The sequence below is a fragment of the Rhinopithecus roxellana genome, chromosome 1 (assembly GCF_007565055.1).
Source record: "Rhinopithecus roxellana isolate Shanxi Qingling chromosome 1, ASM756505v1, whole genome shotgun sequence".
In the NCBI taxonomy this organism is placed as follows: Eukaryota; Metazoa; Chordata; class Mammalia; order Primates; family Cercopithecidae; genus Rhinopithecus; species Rhinopithecus roxellana.
The window spans coordinates 54,581,151-54,596,510 of record NC_044549.1 but is presented as its reverse complement, the minus strand read 5'-3'; the positions used below and the strand labels follow the sequence as shown (position 1 = coordinate 54,596,510).

General features: G+C 44.9%; 1 protein-coding gene across 1 annotated transcript; it reads right to left on the bottom strand.

Moving 5' to 3' along the window:
- Positions 1-7,648: 7,648 nt before the first annotated feature.
- Positions 7,649-14,584, bottom strand: IQCF1 (IQ motif containing F1). Its single transcript, XM_010360441.2, has 4 exons — positions 14,501-14,584; positions 14,221-14,325; positions 9,893-9,955; positions 7,649-8,109 (listed from the first exon to the last, which is right to left on the bottom strand). Exons 1-4 carry the CDS (start codon positions 14,501-14,503, stop codon positions 7,663-7,665), a joined length of 618 nt encoding a protein of 205 aa, XP_010358743.1. The 5' UTR covers positions 14,504-14,584; the 3' UTR covers positions 7,649-7,662.
- Between the last annotated feature and the right edge of the window lie 776 nt (positions 14,585-15,360).

The window sequence follows — 15,360 nt, the reverse complement described above, 5'->3', positions numbered from 1 at the left end:
GTGGTTATCCATTCACCTGGATCAGTTATTGTGGGTGGCATCTGGGAGGACTTGACCTTGGGCAAGGCAGGCTTTCTGCAGCTGAAGCAGTACCTGAAGGAGCTGACAGCTGTAGTCAGCACTCCCAGGAGCTGATACAACAGGTCCTTTGTTGAAGGGAAGTCTAAATGGTGCATCTCTGCATCCACCACAAGCACAATCTGTCTAACCTAGCTTGAGAGTCTCTCTCTCTCTCTCTCTCTCTTTCTCAGAGACAGGGTCTCACTCCGTTACCAAGGCTGGAGTTCAGTGGCATGATCACAGCTCACTGCAGCCTCAACCTTCTGGGCTCAAGTGATCTTCCCACCTCAGCCCCTCAGTAGCTGGGACCACAGGCACATATCACCATGCCCAGATAATTTTTGTATTATTTTTAGAGATGGGATCTTGCTATGTTGCCCAGGGTGGTCTAGAACTCCTGGGCTCAAGTGATCCTCCCGCCTTGGCCTCCCAAAGTGCTAGGATTATGGGTGAGAGCCACTGTGCCTAGCCAGAAGTCTCATTTTCTAGTAGGTGGGCATTACTAATTTACATTTACTGATTCCTAATAATATATTGGGCTTGGCCGGGCGCGGTGGCTCAAGCCTGTAATCCCAGCACTTTGGGAGGCCGAGACGGGCGGATCACGAGGTCAGGAGATCGAGACCATCCTGGCTAACATGATGAAACCCCGTCTCTACTAAAAAATACAAAAAACTAGCCGGACTACGTGGCGGGCGCCTGTAGTCCCAGCTGCTTGGGAGGCTGAGGCAGGAGAATGGCGTAAACCCAGGAGGCGGAGCTTGCAGCAAGACTCCGTCTAAAAAAAAAAAAAAAAAAACTTAAAAAAAATAATATATATTGGGCTTATTGCTATATTATTTTGTACTCTAAATCTATCATTTCTCTTAAGATTTATTTTTATTGTCCTGTCTTTTGTTGGATTAATTAGGTTTTCAGGGAGTTTTGAGATTGGTGAGGGTTTTCTCTTCCTACTGTTTTAGAAATTGTGTCAGATATTGTGAGTTGCTTACCCATACTTAGTCCCACTTCATCACTAAAAAGAACTGATTTTATTGGTGTTGGCAACATGTGCAATTAAAGGAATAGCGTTTCTCCGCCTCTCTTGCGACTGGAGTGGTCACGTAATGTTCACTAGCCAATGAGATGTCAGCAGGAGTCGCTGGGTGGGCCTTCTGGGAAACCTCTTTAAGGAGCCAGGCTGGGCTCAAATGGACCTTTTTCCCATTTCGGCTTACCCCTCTGCTTCCCTCAAATGTGAACTTGATGACCAGCACCCTGGTAACCACTTTGAGAGCATGAGGACCTGGGTTACCTCCCCAACATGGTGGGGAGGTGGTGCGGAAACAGTAGATGCTTAGTTCCATGATGACATCATGGCGCTGTCCACTGAGCCTGGACTGTCCACTCTCAGACTTCTTTTAGGGGATGTAAACCAAACCTCTAATTTGTTTGACTCACTGTATTTTAGATTTCTTTTTTTTTTTTTTTTTTTTTTTTTTGAGACGGAATCTCGCTCTGTGGCCCAGGCTGGAGTGCAGTGGCCGGATCTCGGCTCACTACAAGCTCCACCTCCCGGGTTCACGCCATTCTCCTGCCTCAGCCTCCCGAGTAGCTGGGACTACAGGAGGCCGCCACCTCGCCTGGCTAGTTTTTTGTATTTTTTAGTAGAGACGGGGTTTCACCCTGTTAACCAGGATGGTCTCGATCTCCTGACCTCGTGATCCGCCCGTCTCGGCCTCCCAAATGTATTTTAGATATAGAAATCTAACATATAAGTTAGCTGAATGTAGTTTCTAATTTACCTAGACGTTATATACCTCATTGCTTTTCTTCTAGTACTTACATGTTAACAGATTTTATTTTGCCTGTGGAGCATCTACAGCCCATCAGTATCACTTGGGCCTCAAATCAGGCAAGAACTTTAGCCCAAGTTCCTTTTCTCCATACACTGTCTCCAGCAACCTCCCATGTTGCCATCATTTGAGAAATAGACATATTTTATGGAAATATTCATATTTTGGCTAGACGCAGTGGCTCAAGCCTGTGATTCCAACACTTTGTGAGGCTGAGGCAGATGGATTGCTAGAGCCCCGGAATTTGAGACCAGCCTGGGCAGCAGAGTGAGACCCCATCTCTACAAAAAATACAAAAATTAGCTGGGCATTGAGGCATGGATCTGTAGTCCCAGCTACTCAGGAGGCTGAAGTGGAAGGATCACTTGAGCCTGGGAGGTGCAGCCTGAAGTGAGCCATGATCCAGCTACTGCACTCCAGCCTGATTACAGAGAGAGACCTGTCTAACAGGAAAAAAGAAATATACATATTTAATAGGAAAATCTTATTCAGTCGTAATAATAAATGTTAGTGGCATCTATACTCATCACTATGTCTTGTGCCATTCTCCTGGATTTGTTTTACTTTGTCATGGAGTTAATTTCCCAGAGATATAGTCAGAGACTTTTGATGTAGACTAAATTTTGAATTAAAAGAATGCCTTTCACTTTGCACTTACACTTGAATGACATTTGGGGTAGCATAGCATTCAATACTCACATTTACTTTATCTCAGAGCATTGGGAGTGTTGCTCCATTTTCTTCTTGCACTCAATGTTGATGCTGAGAAAGCTGATGTGAATGTGAAACTTGTTCCTTAGGAGGTGATGTGTTGATTCCTTTTCCTCTTTAAATATTTAAGTATTCTATCTTCGTCAGTTATGAGATTGTGCTGTGACCTGTGTGAAGCTCCATCTGTTTTCCTTCATCTTTTGAGGGCAAGTGAGTCTCTTTAAGCTCTGGAAAACTCATCAATGCTTTGAATGTTTCTGCCTCTGTCTCTGCAATTCCTTTCTCAGGAATACACAGTCAACCATGACTGGAACTTCTGGATCAATGCCTGATTCTTTTATTTATTTTCTTTAAGCTTTTCATTTCTCTGACCTTTTGTGCTACACTCCAGGAGGATTCTTCACATCAAAATTTCCACTCACTAATCTGCACTTTATACCTGCATTCTGCTATTCATCCCATCTACTGGGTTTTAATTTTGACAAGGATTATTCCTTTCTGAGATCCATAAATGGCTTTTTAATAAAGGCTTGTTCTTTTGTATCTGTCTTCCTCCACCCAATGAGGATATTAATTTCTCAAGTCTTTCCCTTGGTTATCAGGTTTCTGCTTGCAGAGTTTAAGAATGCTTTTTCATGCTATTGGTTTCCTCCAAAGCTTGGTGGTTCTTGTTTGGGTGCTCATCTTTGTTTTTAGATTTCCCATTAGCCTATTGAGTGCCACGTCCCTGACTCCACAGATTGCAGGGGAGCGGGGGGGACAACACTTGGATAATATCGGGGTGAGTTTATGATTCTGTGCTGAGAAAGATTCTTCTGCAGAAAGTTGAGGCTGTGGCTCCACTCTCTCTTTGCAATCAGTGTTGCTGCTGAGAAAGCTGAAGTCACCCTGACTTACTCCTTGGTGGGTAAGCCATTGGTTTTATTTCCTGTTTAAATGTTTCAGCATTTTGGCTGGGCACGGTGGCTCATGCCTACAATCCCAGCACTTTGGGAGGCCAAGGCAGGTGAATCACCTGAGGTCAGGAGTTCAAGACCAGCCTGGCCAACATGGTGAAACCCCGTCTCTACTAAAAATACAAAAATTAGCCGGGTACAGTGGTGGGCACCAGTAATCCCAGCTACTCGGGAGGCTGAGGTGAGAGAATCGCTTGAACCCAGGAGGAGGAGGTTGCAGTGAGCTGAAATCGTGCCACTGCAGTCTGGGCAACAAGAGTGAAACTCACCTCAAAAAAAAAAAATTTCGATATCTTCATTCAGTTTATCTTCAGCCATAACATATTTTGGGTTCCATCTGTTTTCACTCATCTTGGTGCAGTTGGTCAGCTGTCTTAAACTGTAGTTCTTTCTAAAGAATCTCATTAAAACTTTCATTAATGATGGGAGATCCTCTCATTCATGCTTGTGTGCTCCTTCTCTCCATTCTCCATCCTTTCTCAGAAGCACACATTCGACCAACAGTGGAACTTCTGGGTCTTCCATTTCTGTGAGGTAGCCTGTCAGGGTGGGACCTCTGTGGGTGGTCCTCTGGGCAGGGTCCTTGCTGTGCAAGGGTGTCACATGGCACCAGGCCCTGGTGGGTCACAGAGCCCTCTGCCGTCAGCCACTCTTGCCAACTGTGTAGCTCAGCAGAGAGCCAGCTGCTCCTCCTGTGAGCTCCTATGGGACAGCCCACAGCCCTGCTGTCCCTGGCCAGCTAGCTCCAAGCATGGAGAAACTGCATGGCCACTCTTGCCTTTGCCTTTGCCTTTTCTAAAGCTTTGATTTATTGTCTTTCAGTTTTTCCACATATACCTTCTGACTTTTAGGGATTCCACATGCTTCCATTCCCTGAAGGCCCCCTTCCTATATTTTAGGTACTAGTACAAACTTTTGAAATCAATGTTTTTTTTTTTTCTGTTATTCCTATGAATTTGTAGCGGGAGAGGAAGGCCTGAACCTCAAACATTTTGATTCATTATTTCATGAACAATTTCCAAATCTTCTCTGTGGTTATGCTTGCTTGAGGTTTGAGGTGAAAATGTTGAAGCAGATGTTAGCCCATGATTGAGAATTTTCTTCTGCAGATGCTTTGTCTCCATTTTTTTTATTGAAAATTTAGTTTTCTCTTGCCCTTGCCTTCATTTTCTTTTGCCTTTCCTTCCTGAATCACTCCATCAGTCTGAAATCCTCAGGCTGGGCAGTGCAGTATAGCTGCACCAGGGGCAAAGAGAGCCACCATGGAACAGAGCCAGGTGAGGGAGGGTCACAAGACGGGGGAGGAAGGCATTGTTCTAGGAGGGACCAGCATGAAACCCAGGCAGTGGGAGGAGGAGTCCACACGGGGGTGTAAGTCCATACCAGTTATAGTGTCATATCAGGCAGGATGAGAAGGGCATCTTTGGTGGCATAGACCATCAGAACTTGAGCACAGTGAGGAGGATATCCACGCAGAGGGTGGCCTGACATTTTGTTTCAGCTCAGGTTGGGTGAAGGAGCATTTACCCCAGTCATCAGACCAACATGGGGAGCCACAGCCTCAGCCACAAGAAGAGGGCAATAGATGGTGTCGTATATCAGAGATCAAGAGAAACGGGCCAGTGTCTCTGTAAGACAGGGGCCAGTAGTAGCTGTGCAGAATTAGTTGCACACAGGGAAAATCAAATAAGAAAATGTATTAAAGATCATCGGAGCTAGGGGTGTCACTCTCAGAAAGAAGAGTAGAAATATGGAAAGGAGGCCGGGCACAGTGGCTCACACCTGTAATCCCAACACTTAGAGGCCGAGGTGGGTGGATCACTTGAGGTCAGGAGTTCAAGACCAGCCCAGCCAACATGGCAAAACCCTGTCTTTACTAAAAATACAAAAATTAGCCAGTCGTTGTGGTAGACGCCTGTAATCCCAGCTACTCGGGAGGCGGAGACAGGAGAATTGCTTGAACCAGGGAGGCGGAGGTTGCAGTGAACCAATATTGTGCCAATGCACTCCAGCCTGGGTGACAAAGCCAGACTCCATCTCAAAAAGAAAAGAAATATGGAAAGGAGAAAACCAAAGTGAATTCTTAAATTTGGGGTGGGATTGGAGGTATCAGTGTGAGCTCACAGATTTCAATATAGATAGGCACAGAAATGAACACAGATATAAATGTGCAATGCTTACGCATATACACAAACATGTATTTCCTGGCTCTGTCCACTGAGGAGGCCTGGGAGTGGGAGTACCTCAACAATGATGAACATGACTCCGTGTGCTTTGCTGGGCCACTCCAGCTGACCCCAGAATTGGCTGTTTTTTCCATGGCTACCAGTATTTAAGGCTTGTTTGTGACTCCTTTCCTTGTTTTGATGCTGATGCAGAAAAATTTTTTAGCTTTATTGAGGTATAATTAACAAAGTTAAACGCAAAGTAGGTGTACAAACTTGATGTTTTGAAGGTGCTAGCTTTTATGGTGCTTGACGTTTACCCCGGAAGGTGGGGAATGTTAGCACCAGTTCACAGCTCAGGACACTGGGCTCAGAGAGGGGAAATGACTTGTCTATGGCCACAGGGCAGTGAGAGGTGGAGCAGATGGAATTCAGAGCTCTATGCTCTGATACTCTGAACACAGGACAACAGGGGCAAGGAGAAAGACAGGAATCCTTCAGAGTGGGTATGAGAGACCCAGGCCCTGAACGAGACACAAGGGGCAGGACATGGCAGGACAGAGCAGGAAATACAGAGCTCATGCCCGAGAGCTAGAGCCTGAGACTTCTGGGCAGCATCTCAGAACAGCTATGAGCTGAGGGACCAGCTCTCCAGGGCACAGTCATTGAAGCAGGACTGGACATAGGGCTGTGACCCAGTCCTCAGAATCCCCCCTTTCTGCAGGGAACCACAGGACAGTGACAGCAGTGTTGACAGGCAGAAGTTCAGCCTAATTTTAACCTCTTTTTTTGTTACTATTTTTTAATTGATAATTGATAATAATTATACATAATTATGGGATATAATGTTATATTTCAATGCATGTATATATACTGTAATGACAAAATTGGGATATTTACCATATCCATCACTTTAAACATTTATCATTTCTTTGTAGTGACAACATTCAAAAATATTTTTTTAAGTACCTTAAAATATACACTACATTGTTATTTGCTAAGTGGCAAACAGGTATGTGAAAAATTGTTCAACATCACTAATCATCAGAATAATGCAAACCTTCACCTCTTAGTTGGCCCTTATCATCACCTGGGCCCCAACCCCACCCCAGCTGGCAGCATTTCACAGGAAGGGACTTTCAGAAGAGCCAGCTCTGCCTGGATTGGCCCTTGCAGAAGTTGGGCCAGTGGGGAGGGTAAGGAACACAAGACTAATGCCTGCTCAGCTCCTGCAGCTGTGATAGCCTGAGGTCTAACACTCACCAGAGGGTTGGGTTGGCAGCAAAATGCCCTCTCTCCCACCCCCTTGCCTGTGGAACTCCCCATGCCAGCCTGGTCTGGAGGAAAATGAGTCCTAGCTTTCATAAGGGGCTCAAGGGCAAGGGACAGATGGGGTTTGAGGTGAGGATGAGCACTTGAGTTATGCTAACAGCTTCCAGTTTGGGTGTCAGATTTTTAGAAGCCAAGTATAAGGACATAGCCCCCAGTGCAGCAGGGAGACAGGATCACGGGGCTTGGAGTTGGGGGGCTCCTCTCAGTCCTAGGGGTTGGGGAACAAGCCCTGAGCAACCAGACCCAGACGGGTGAATTTCTGGAGAATGTGCTGCCATTGCCATGACCACCACCCGCCAGGCTTCTATTATACCCAGTCCCGAGGAGGGTGCACTATGTACATAGAATGATGTAAATATGAATGATATTCCATGGAGTTGGCCAACTGACAGGTCTGTACCCTCAACTTTCCTTCCTACGGCAGACATTGCTAATCAATCACAGTCTCTGCTCAGTCTGGAAAAGAGGCTCAGAGTCTTCTCCACATGAGGCCTCAGACAAGCCCTGCCCATTCCTCAGAGCTGGTATATGAATAGCCAAGTATCTGCCATCCATTGCTCTGACCTCCTGAAGCTTGTCAAAGACTATCTGGAAAAGACCACTTCATTCCTTTATTGAGAGGGGAATACACTCTGTCACAATGCAAGGCCCTGAGCCCAGCAAGATCTCCAGCTGGAGATGCAGCTGGTTGGCTGTGACTCTGTATTGGCCTTTGATGAACCCCCGGGAAGCACAGGAGCGGCACCTCCAGTAGGCCTGGATGATGCGAACAGCATTGAGCACCTGGCAATAGCGCCTGCGGATGCGCCACATGCGGGCCTGGGACTGCAGTGTGACTGCTGCCCACTCCTCCCGGGAGAAGGCCTCCAGCGCCGCCCGCCGCCTCTTCTCCAGAATCTTGGACAGTATCAGCCGCCACCAGCACTGAATGATGCAGGCGCTGAGGGCCGCATGCAACAGTGCCCGACGCACCAGGGTGCCCCGCCACCAGGCCTGGATCTTGGTGGCTACCATATCTTTGTCAGAGAGCTTCTTTTGGTTTTCTGGGGGCTTTCAAGAAAAAAGAGGGACCTTCAGAGAATGCTCCCCACTGGCTTCAGCCCTGGGGTGTGCCAGGAAAGGCCCTGATTCCCTATCAGCAACTGTCTCTTTTTCTGGAATTCAGGAGCACTGGGCAAGACACTAGCTGGAACCAGATCAGGTAGGTGTCCTGCCTCTGCCATCCTCTGGTTGATAGCCACAAGCACATCACCTTGCCCCTGGGTCTCAGTGTCCTGCCCATCTTGGGGCACACCTGCCCTGGCTACCTCACCCAGTTTTCCACAGACCTTGTTGACCAGCAAGAACACTGTGATATAGGGTCAAAGGGTTACCATGTTCCACCCAGACCTGCTCCTTTCTTTCAGACTCCTTCCACCTGCTGGAGAAGTCACATCTTTGCCAGCCCTGCCCTCTCATCCCTGACAACAGTTCATAGCCACAGCCTGTTCTCTCCCTCGGTCATGTCTGAAGACTAAACCCTGATTTTTTTTTGTCTTGCCCAAATTCGTATCTAAGGAGCCTGGGGAGTCATGCCCTACAAATCATAACTTCTCGTCAGATGGGTTTTATTTAACCCTTTACTTTCCAACCTGACCCTGGCATAACATTACCAGACAAGGAAGAAAAATATTTTATCCCAAAACATGCTTCTTTGCCATATTTTGAAATGGCCCTGCAAGGCTGTTCTTTGTGGAGGAAAATTTGCATCTGTAAAGAATCTCTATTAACATAGCTAGATCTTTTTCTTCCAGACCCTCCCAAACCTAAAGAGATTAACTAAGATCTGAATAGGAAACATTTGTCATCTATTGTTTCTAAGGGGAGATACTACAAGAGTTCAAAAGAACTTTGGTCTCCACAATCTTTTATCTTAACCTGAATATTTCCTTTCTATGAATCTCAGGTCTTTGGACAAATTCAACCAATTGTCAGTCAAAAGATGTTTAAATTCACCTATAGCCTGGAAACACCACCCTCCCCCCAGCCACCGCTATGAGTTGTCCCACCTTTCTGGACCAAACCAATGTATTTTTTTTTTTTTTTTTTTGAGACGGAGTCTAGCTCTGTCCCCCTAGCTGGAGTGCAGTGGCGCGATCTTGGCTCAATGCAAGCTCCGCCTCCCGGGTTCACGCCATTCTCCTGCCTCAGCCTCCCAAGTAGCTGGGACTACAGGCGCCCGCCACGGCGCCCGGCTAGTTTTTTGTATTTTTAGTAGAGATGGGGTTTCACCATGGTCTCGATCTCCTGACTTTGTGATCCGCCCGCCTCGGCCTCCCAAAGTGCTGGGATTACAGGTGTGAGCCACCGCACCCCGCCACCAATGTATTTCTTAAATGTATTTGATTGATGCCTCATACCTCTCTAAAATGTATGAAACCAAGCTGTGCCAGGACCACCTTGGGCACATGTTCTCAGGACTTCTTGAGGGCTGTGTCATGGGCCATGGTCATTCACACTTGGCTTAGAATAAATCTCTTCAAATATTTTGCAAAGTTTCAACTCTTTTCTCTTTTTGTCAACATGTCATAGTATCAAAAGTTCCTCCACCCCAAAGTTCAAACTCTTACATCTCTTCCCTATCATCATTTTTCTTAACTTTCACATTTTAAATCTTAATTCACAAGCACACATACATGCACAAGCTCAAACACACACACACAAACATACACACACACACACGCACATACACATACTTCTAACCGAGCCCCGCTTCCATATCATGGTCATTCCATTCCACAAGCACAGCCCCCACATCCCCAGCCCCAGCCCTGTGTGGTTTGGGAGGTCACACTTTTTCTAATTTCTCATTGGCATTGTCCACTGTCTGTGTCTCAACCAGAACTGGAGTGTTAGCCTGAAAGGGAAATGGGGAAAGAGAACGGACAAGATTGAGTTTATTTCTCTTCTTAGCTCAGCACTGTTAGATATGAGTTCTAAATTTCTCTTCAAAGAATCAATCAGTACGTTCAATTCTTTGCCTTCTACTTTTAAACTTAACTTCCTCATAAAGCAAGCTTTTTCGATTACCTGCTCCACCCTGACTCATTCCCATTACCTGCTCATTCTCCACCCTGACTCATTCCGATTTCCTGCTCTGCCATACCATTTTTCCTGCCAAACCACTCACCTCGTCACTCTCTTTAAATTAACCAATTGGAATTAGTTTAGCCTGTGCGGTCTAACCCTAGCCAACCGGTCTAACCCTAGCCAACCGAGGAACGACCCAGCAGCAGGGGCCACATGTGTCAGGGATAAGAACCCCTTCCCCTCCCTTGTCCAAGGGTGCGCTCACCATTGCTCCATCTGTAAGGGCGCACCCTTCTATAGAAGTACATTGCCTTGCTGAGAATTAAAAAGAAAATTTTACATTCGAGTGCTATTTCTTTTGCAGCACTGAAGATTTACTTATAACAATCTGGGGGCTTGCCTGTGATTACATTCCACTCTGGGGGAGGTCTCTGGTTCTCTCTCACGAGGAGGTGCACCCCGCCCCCTTGTAACGGCCTCAGGGGTGAAAAATCAGGACCCACCCAGTGCGAGGAATAACCCAAGCTCTCAGCAACGCAGAAAGAAACTGGCCAGCAACCTAGCTTAAAGGATCCTCATATATGGTGGCAACAACTCTGTGCACAGACCAAGGAAAGAGAAGCTGTGGGAGCCGATAAAGTACTTCCTTGGTTGTCAAATTCTGGAGGGCTAAATGTGTGTGTGTGTGAATGATCACAAACAAGCTTACTTGAGGTGTTGTTCGTGTGGACAGTGACAAGTCCTACTTCTGGACGGAATGAGTGGGTCCTCTCTGCAGTTCTGTAGCTACCTCTTATGGCTTAGGGTGGATCCCACCATGGGATTTATACCAGCACGCCAACACTAAGAGGGGCCTAATTCTCCCTTGGGGAGTGGCCAGAGAGGGCAACATGAGTGGGAAGTGTCCAAGGGACCTTCAGAGGGGAAAAGAGAGGAAACAGGTCAACCTTCCAGACCAGCAAGGCAAGATGCCCCCTGATTTGAGGAGTTGAACCTTCCAGGATAGGCAAGGTGAGACATCCCTGGTTTGTGGGGTTGAGCCTTCTGGGGCAGGCAAGGTGAGACATCCCTGCTTTGAGGGGTTGAGCCTTCTGCAAATTTCAGGGGGTTGAACCTCACACAAACTTCTGGTAGTAAGAAAAATATTCAGAACACCCCTTTCCTTTCCTGGGGGAAGAGAGAGTAGCTCCTTTCCCAACGGTCCCTCCCCTAGGGGAAGGGGAAGGACAGGGGAGAACAGCAGCATAAGCAGCTGGCAGAGGCAGGGAAAGACCAGCAAAGAAGAAAGAGAAACTGGGAGAGGAAGTCAGAGAGAAAGAGACAGAGAGAGAAGGAGAGAGGCAGAGACAGAAAGAGAAAGACAAAGAGGGAGTCAGAGAGAGAGAGAGACGGAGAGGCAGAGAGAGAAAGAGACAAAGAGGGAGTCAAAGAGAAAGAGAGACAGAGAGGCAGAGAGAGAGAGAGACAAAGAGGGAGTCAAAGAGAAAGAGAGACAGAGAGGCAGAGAGAGAGAGAGACAAAGAGGGAGTCAAAGAGAAAGAGAGACAGAGAGGCAGAGAGAGACAGAAAGAGACAGAAAGACAAAGAGGGAGTCAAAGGGAAAGAGAGACAGAGTCAAAGACAGAGAGAGAGATGGAAGTAGTAAAGAGAATATAGTGTATCTTATTCCTTTAAAAGCCAGGGTAAATTTAAAACCTATAATTAATAATTGAAGATATTTTCCATGACCCTATAACACTCCAATACCACCTTGTTGTCAGTGTAAACAAAGGCATAGCCCAAAAGCACTGAGGCCACTGACAACCCATAGCCTTCCTAATCAAAAATTCTTAATCCGGTAACCTGCGGATGGCCCAAATGCACTCAATCTGTAGCGGCAACTGTTGCTAAGAGAAGAAAGTAGAAAAACAAGTTTTAGAGGAAACCTCATTGTGAGCACTCCTCATCAAGTCAGAACTGTCCTAAGTCAAAAAAGAAAAAAAAAAAGGCAAAAAGGTAGCTTAGTGACTCAAGAACCTTGAAGTATGAGGCTATTCTGTTAGAAAAAGATGATTTAACATTAACCACTGAAAATTCCCTTAACCCAGCAGATTTCCTAACAGGGCATCTAAATCTCAATTACCATACAAAGGTCCGACCAGACCTCCAAGGAACTCCCTTCGGGACAGGACGATAGATGGTTCCTTCTGGGTGATTGAGGGAAAAAGACACAATGGGTATTCAGTAAGTGATGAGGAAACTCTTTGTAGAAGCAGAGTTAGGAAAATTGCTCAAACCTGCAAGCTGTTTGCACTCAGCCAAGCTTTAAAGTACTTACAGAATCAGGAAGGAGCCATCTATACGAATTCTAAGTTAATATGGACTGAATGAGGCCTTATTAATAACAAAGAATAATTGAAATCCCAAACTTGCAAGATTTTTCAACAAAAGTAAAGTTTGCTAAAAGTTAACAGTGTAACATGTATTATAGTAACTTCTAATCTTGTGGCCTTAGGCAGTCTAGTCCACAGACATGAAGGAAGTTCACTTTGGAAAAGAATGGTTATCATCTTCAAGAAAACAAAAGCGGGGGGAGCGGGGGAGGATTTATGTAAAAAGGAATGTTATATGGTAAATTCTTGTCCTAAAAGAAATTAACTGGTTGTTTAAAGAAAGGGATGTTTGCAACAAGTGAGAAAATTGAGGCATGTCGAAGAATTGTCTGTGAAAGTCATGGAAAAAAAATGTTATAATAGGGAATTTATGCAAGAAATGTTGTATAATTTAAAAGTAATTAGGCCTCCTGAATGTAAAACTATTGAAGAAACAGTTTATGTGCAAGGTGTGTAGGTGTGTAAGGAAAGTAAAATATACCTTTGGTGAAAGGATTATAAGGAGGTATAAGAATGTGGATTTTTACCTACATTAAAAGGTTTAAATTTTTTTTTTTTTAAAGGTTTAAGCAAGTTTTGAAATGTTAATTGTAAAGGAAGTTCTGCGTGTAAACATATTGGCTAAAGTTAAAGGGGTATCATCCAGTTTTTCTGTGAACTGGACATTAAAATAAAAGCACAACAGGTTTTTCTTAAAACACTAACCTGCTGTTTAACGAAAATTATAAAAGGTTAAAAAGAGTCTATAAAATTCTTACCTTATAGTCAGACATTAAAAATTGGATAAATATGTCTACAAGGTTTTATTAAAATTAAGTTTAACATTAATAACACACTAAATAGGAAGCATTGTCAAATATAAAATGGTGTTTGACTTTCTTTGGTCTAAAAACTAATAAAAATAGGTGTTAAAGGAAATTTCTCAGTAAGAAGATACAAAAGACTATAAAGTCCACTACTGATGTCCCCACATTTAAAACAAAAGGTCAATTTCTTAGAAATTATATACTTGGTTTATCTTCTACTTTCCTTTCCCTCAAAACAAAAAGTCTTTTAGCACAGGTACCACCCCTAGAATTTCCAGTAAACCAGCACCAGCCTGAGGATCACGTTCTCATCAAAGGGTAGAAAGAAGGAAAACTCATAGATAGGAGTTCTAAATTTCTCTTCAGAGAATCAGTATGTCAGTATGTTCAATTCTTTGCCTTTTACTTTTAAACTTAACTTCCTTGTAAAGCAACCTTTTTCAATTACCTGCCCCACCCTGACTCATTCTGATTACCTGCTCCACCCTGACTCATTCCCATTACCTGCTCATTCTCCACCGACTCATTCCGATTTCCTGCTCTGCCATAACAATTTTTCTCACCAACCACTCGCCCCTTCACTCTCTTTAAATTAGCCAATCAGAATTAGTTTAGCCTGTGCATCTAACCCTAGTCAACAGGGGAATGACACAGCAGCAGGGGCCACATGCATCAGGGATAAGAACACCATCCCCTCCCTTGTCCAAGTGTGCACTCACCATTGCTCCACCTGTAAGGGTACACCCTTCTATATAAATACATTGCCTTGCTAAGAATTAAAAAGAAAATTTTATATTCGAGTGCTATTTCTTTTGTGGCACTAAAATTTTACTTATAACAGCACCATGCAAAAGACACTAGCCACAAGCACTAGGACATAGGATCAATGACATCCAAGTCAGGGCTCCTCCTACCTCTGCCTTTGACTCTGCTTCTAAGGACAAAAGGGTCAGCGTCTCCTTCTGCTGAGGCTCATCTTCTTTTGAGGGCTCCTCTGTCTTTATGGGCTGCTTCTCCTCCTGCAATCAGCATTAGGGGAAAGGCAAGAGTGAGGCTGCTGTCCCTCCGCCTCCATTCAGTATGGCATGCATCCCCAGCTTCCAGGGCTTCTGAGAGTCTTCAGTGTCAGTGGGTCCCTTCACCCTGAGAGATCTATGGGACACCCCTAACAAGCCTGGTGTGTTTGGCTCTTACCATTGGTCACATATGGATTGGTTGTAGATGGTTCAAATCCCCTCACATCTGTGTTCATCCAGCCATAGCATAGGCAGGAAGGGTGGAGGAAAAAAGGCCTGTGATGTCATAATGTCCCCTGTGACTCAGGCACCAGATGGTTCCTAACAAGTGATCCCCCTCCAAGGGAAAGACAAAAGCACTGCCCATTCTTTTCTGCCAGAAATGGACAAAGCCCTGACTTCAAAGGCAAGATGCCAGAAATACTGGCCCATTGCTGTAAAGGTTTATAAAAAGCGAGTCATTGGTAATATTTAATTGAAAAAACTTGGCCAGGCACGGTGGCTCAGGCCTGTAATCCCAGCACTTTGGGAGGCCAAGGCAGGCAGATCAACTGAGGTCAAGAGTTCGAGATCAGCCTGGCCAACATGGCAAAACCTTGTCTCTACTAAAAATACAAAAATTAGCTGGGTGTGTTGGCTGTCACCTGTAATCCCAGCTACTCACGAGGCTGAGACAGGAGAATTGCTTAAACCCAGGAAGTGGGGTTTGCAGTGAGCCAGGATCATGCCACTGCACTCCAGGCTGGGCAAGAGAGCAAGACTCCATCTCAAAAAAAAAAAAAAAGGAAAAAACTTAAATAGCCCACTTAAATAATCAATACGGGATTAACTTAATGGTGTATAGTTCATTCATACTATAAAATACTACATAACTGTTAAAAATAATGAATTTGATCTATATTACTAATGAGGAAATATATAAAGATGTATTTATAAGTAAAAAAACTAAAGTTCCTTTTGATCCCACTATGTAAACAAAACTAGGAACATAATTCTACACATAAAATTGAATAATTTATGCCAGAAGTTATTATATGA

Excerpts from the sequence above, each read along its gene's own strand:
- IQCF1 (XM_010360441.2), bottom strand. Across the intron at positions 9,956-14,220 it reads AAGCAGAGTCAAAGGCAGAG|GCTAACACTCCAGTTCTGGT; the intron begins GTAGGAGGAGCC and ends TTTCCCTTTCAG. Across the intron at positions 8,110-9,892 it reads CCAATGAGAAATTAGAAAAA|CCCCCAGAAAACCAAAAGAA; the intron begins GTGTGACCTCCC and ends TTTTCTTGAAAG.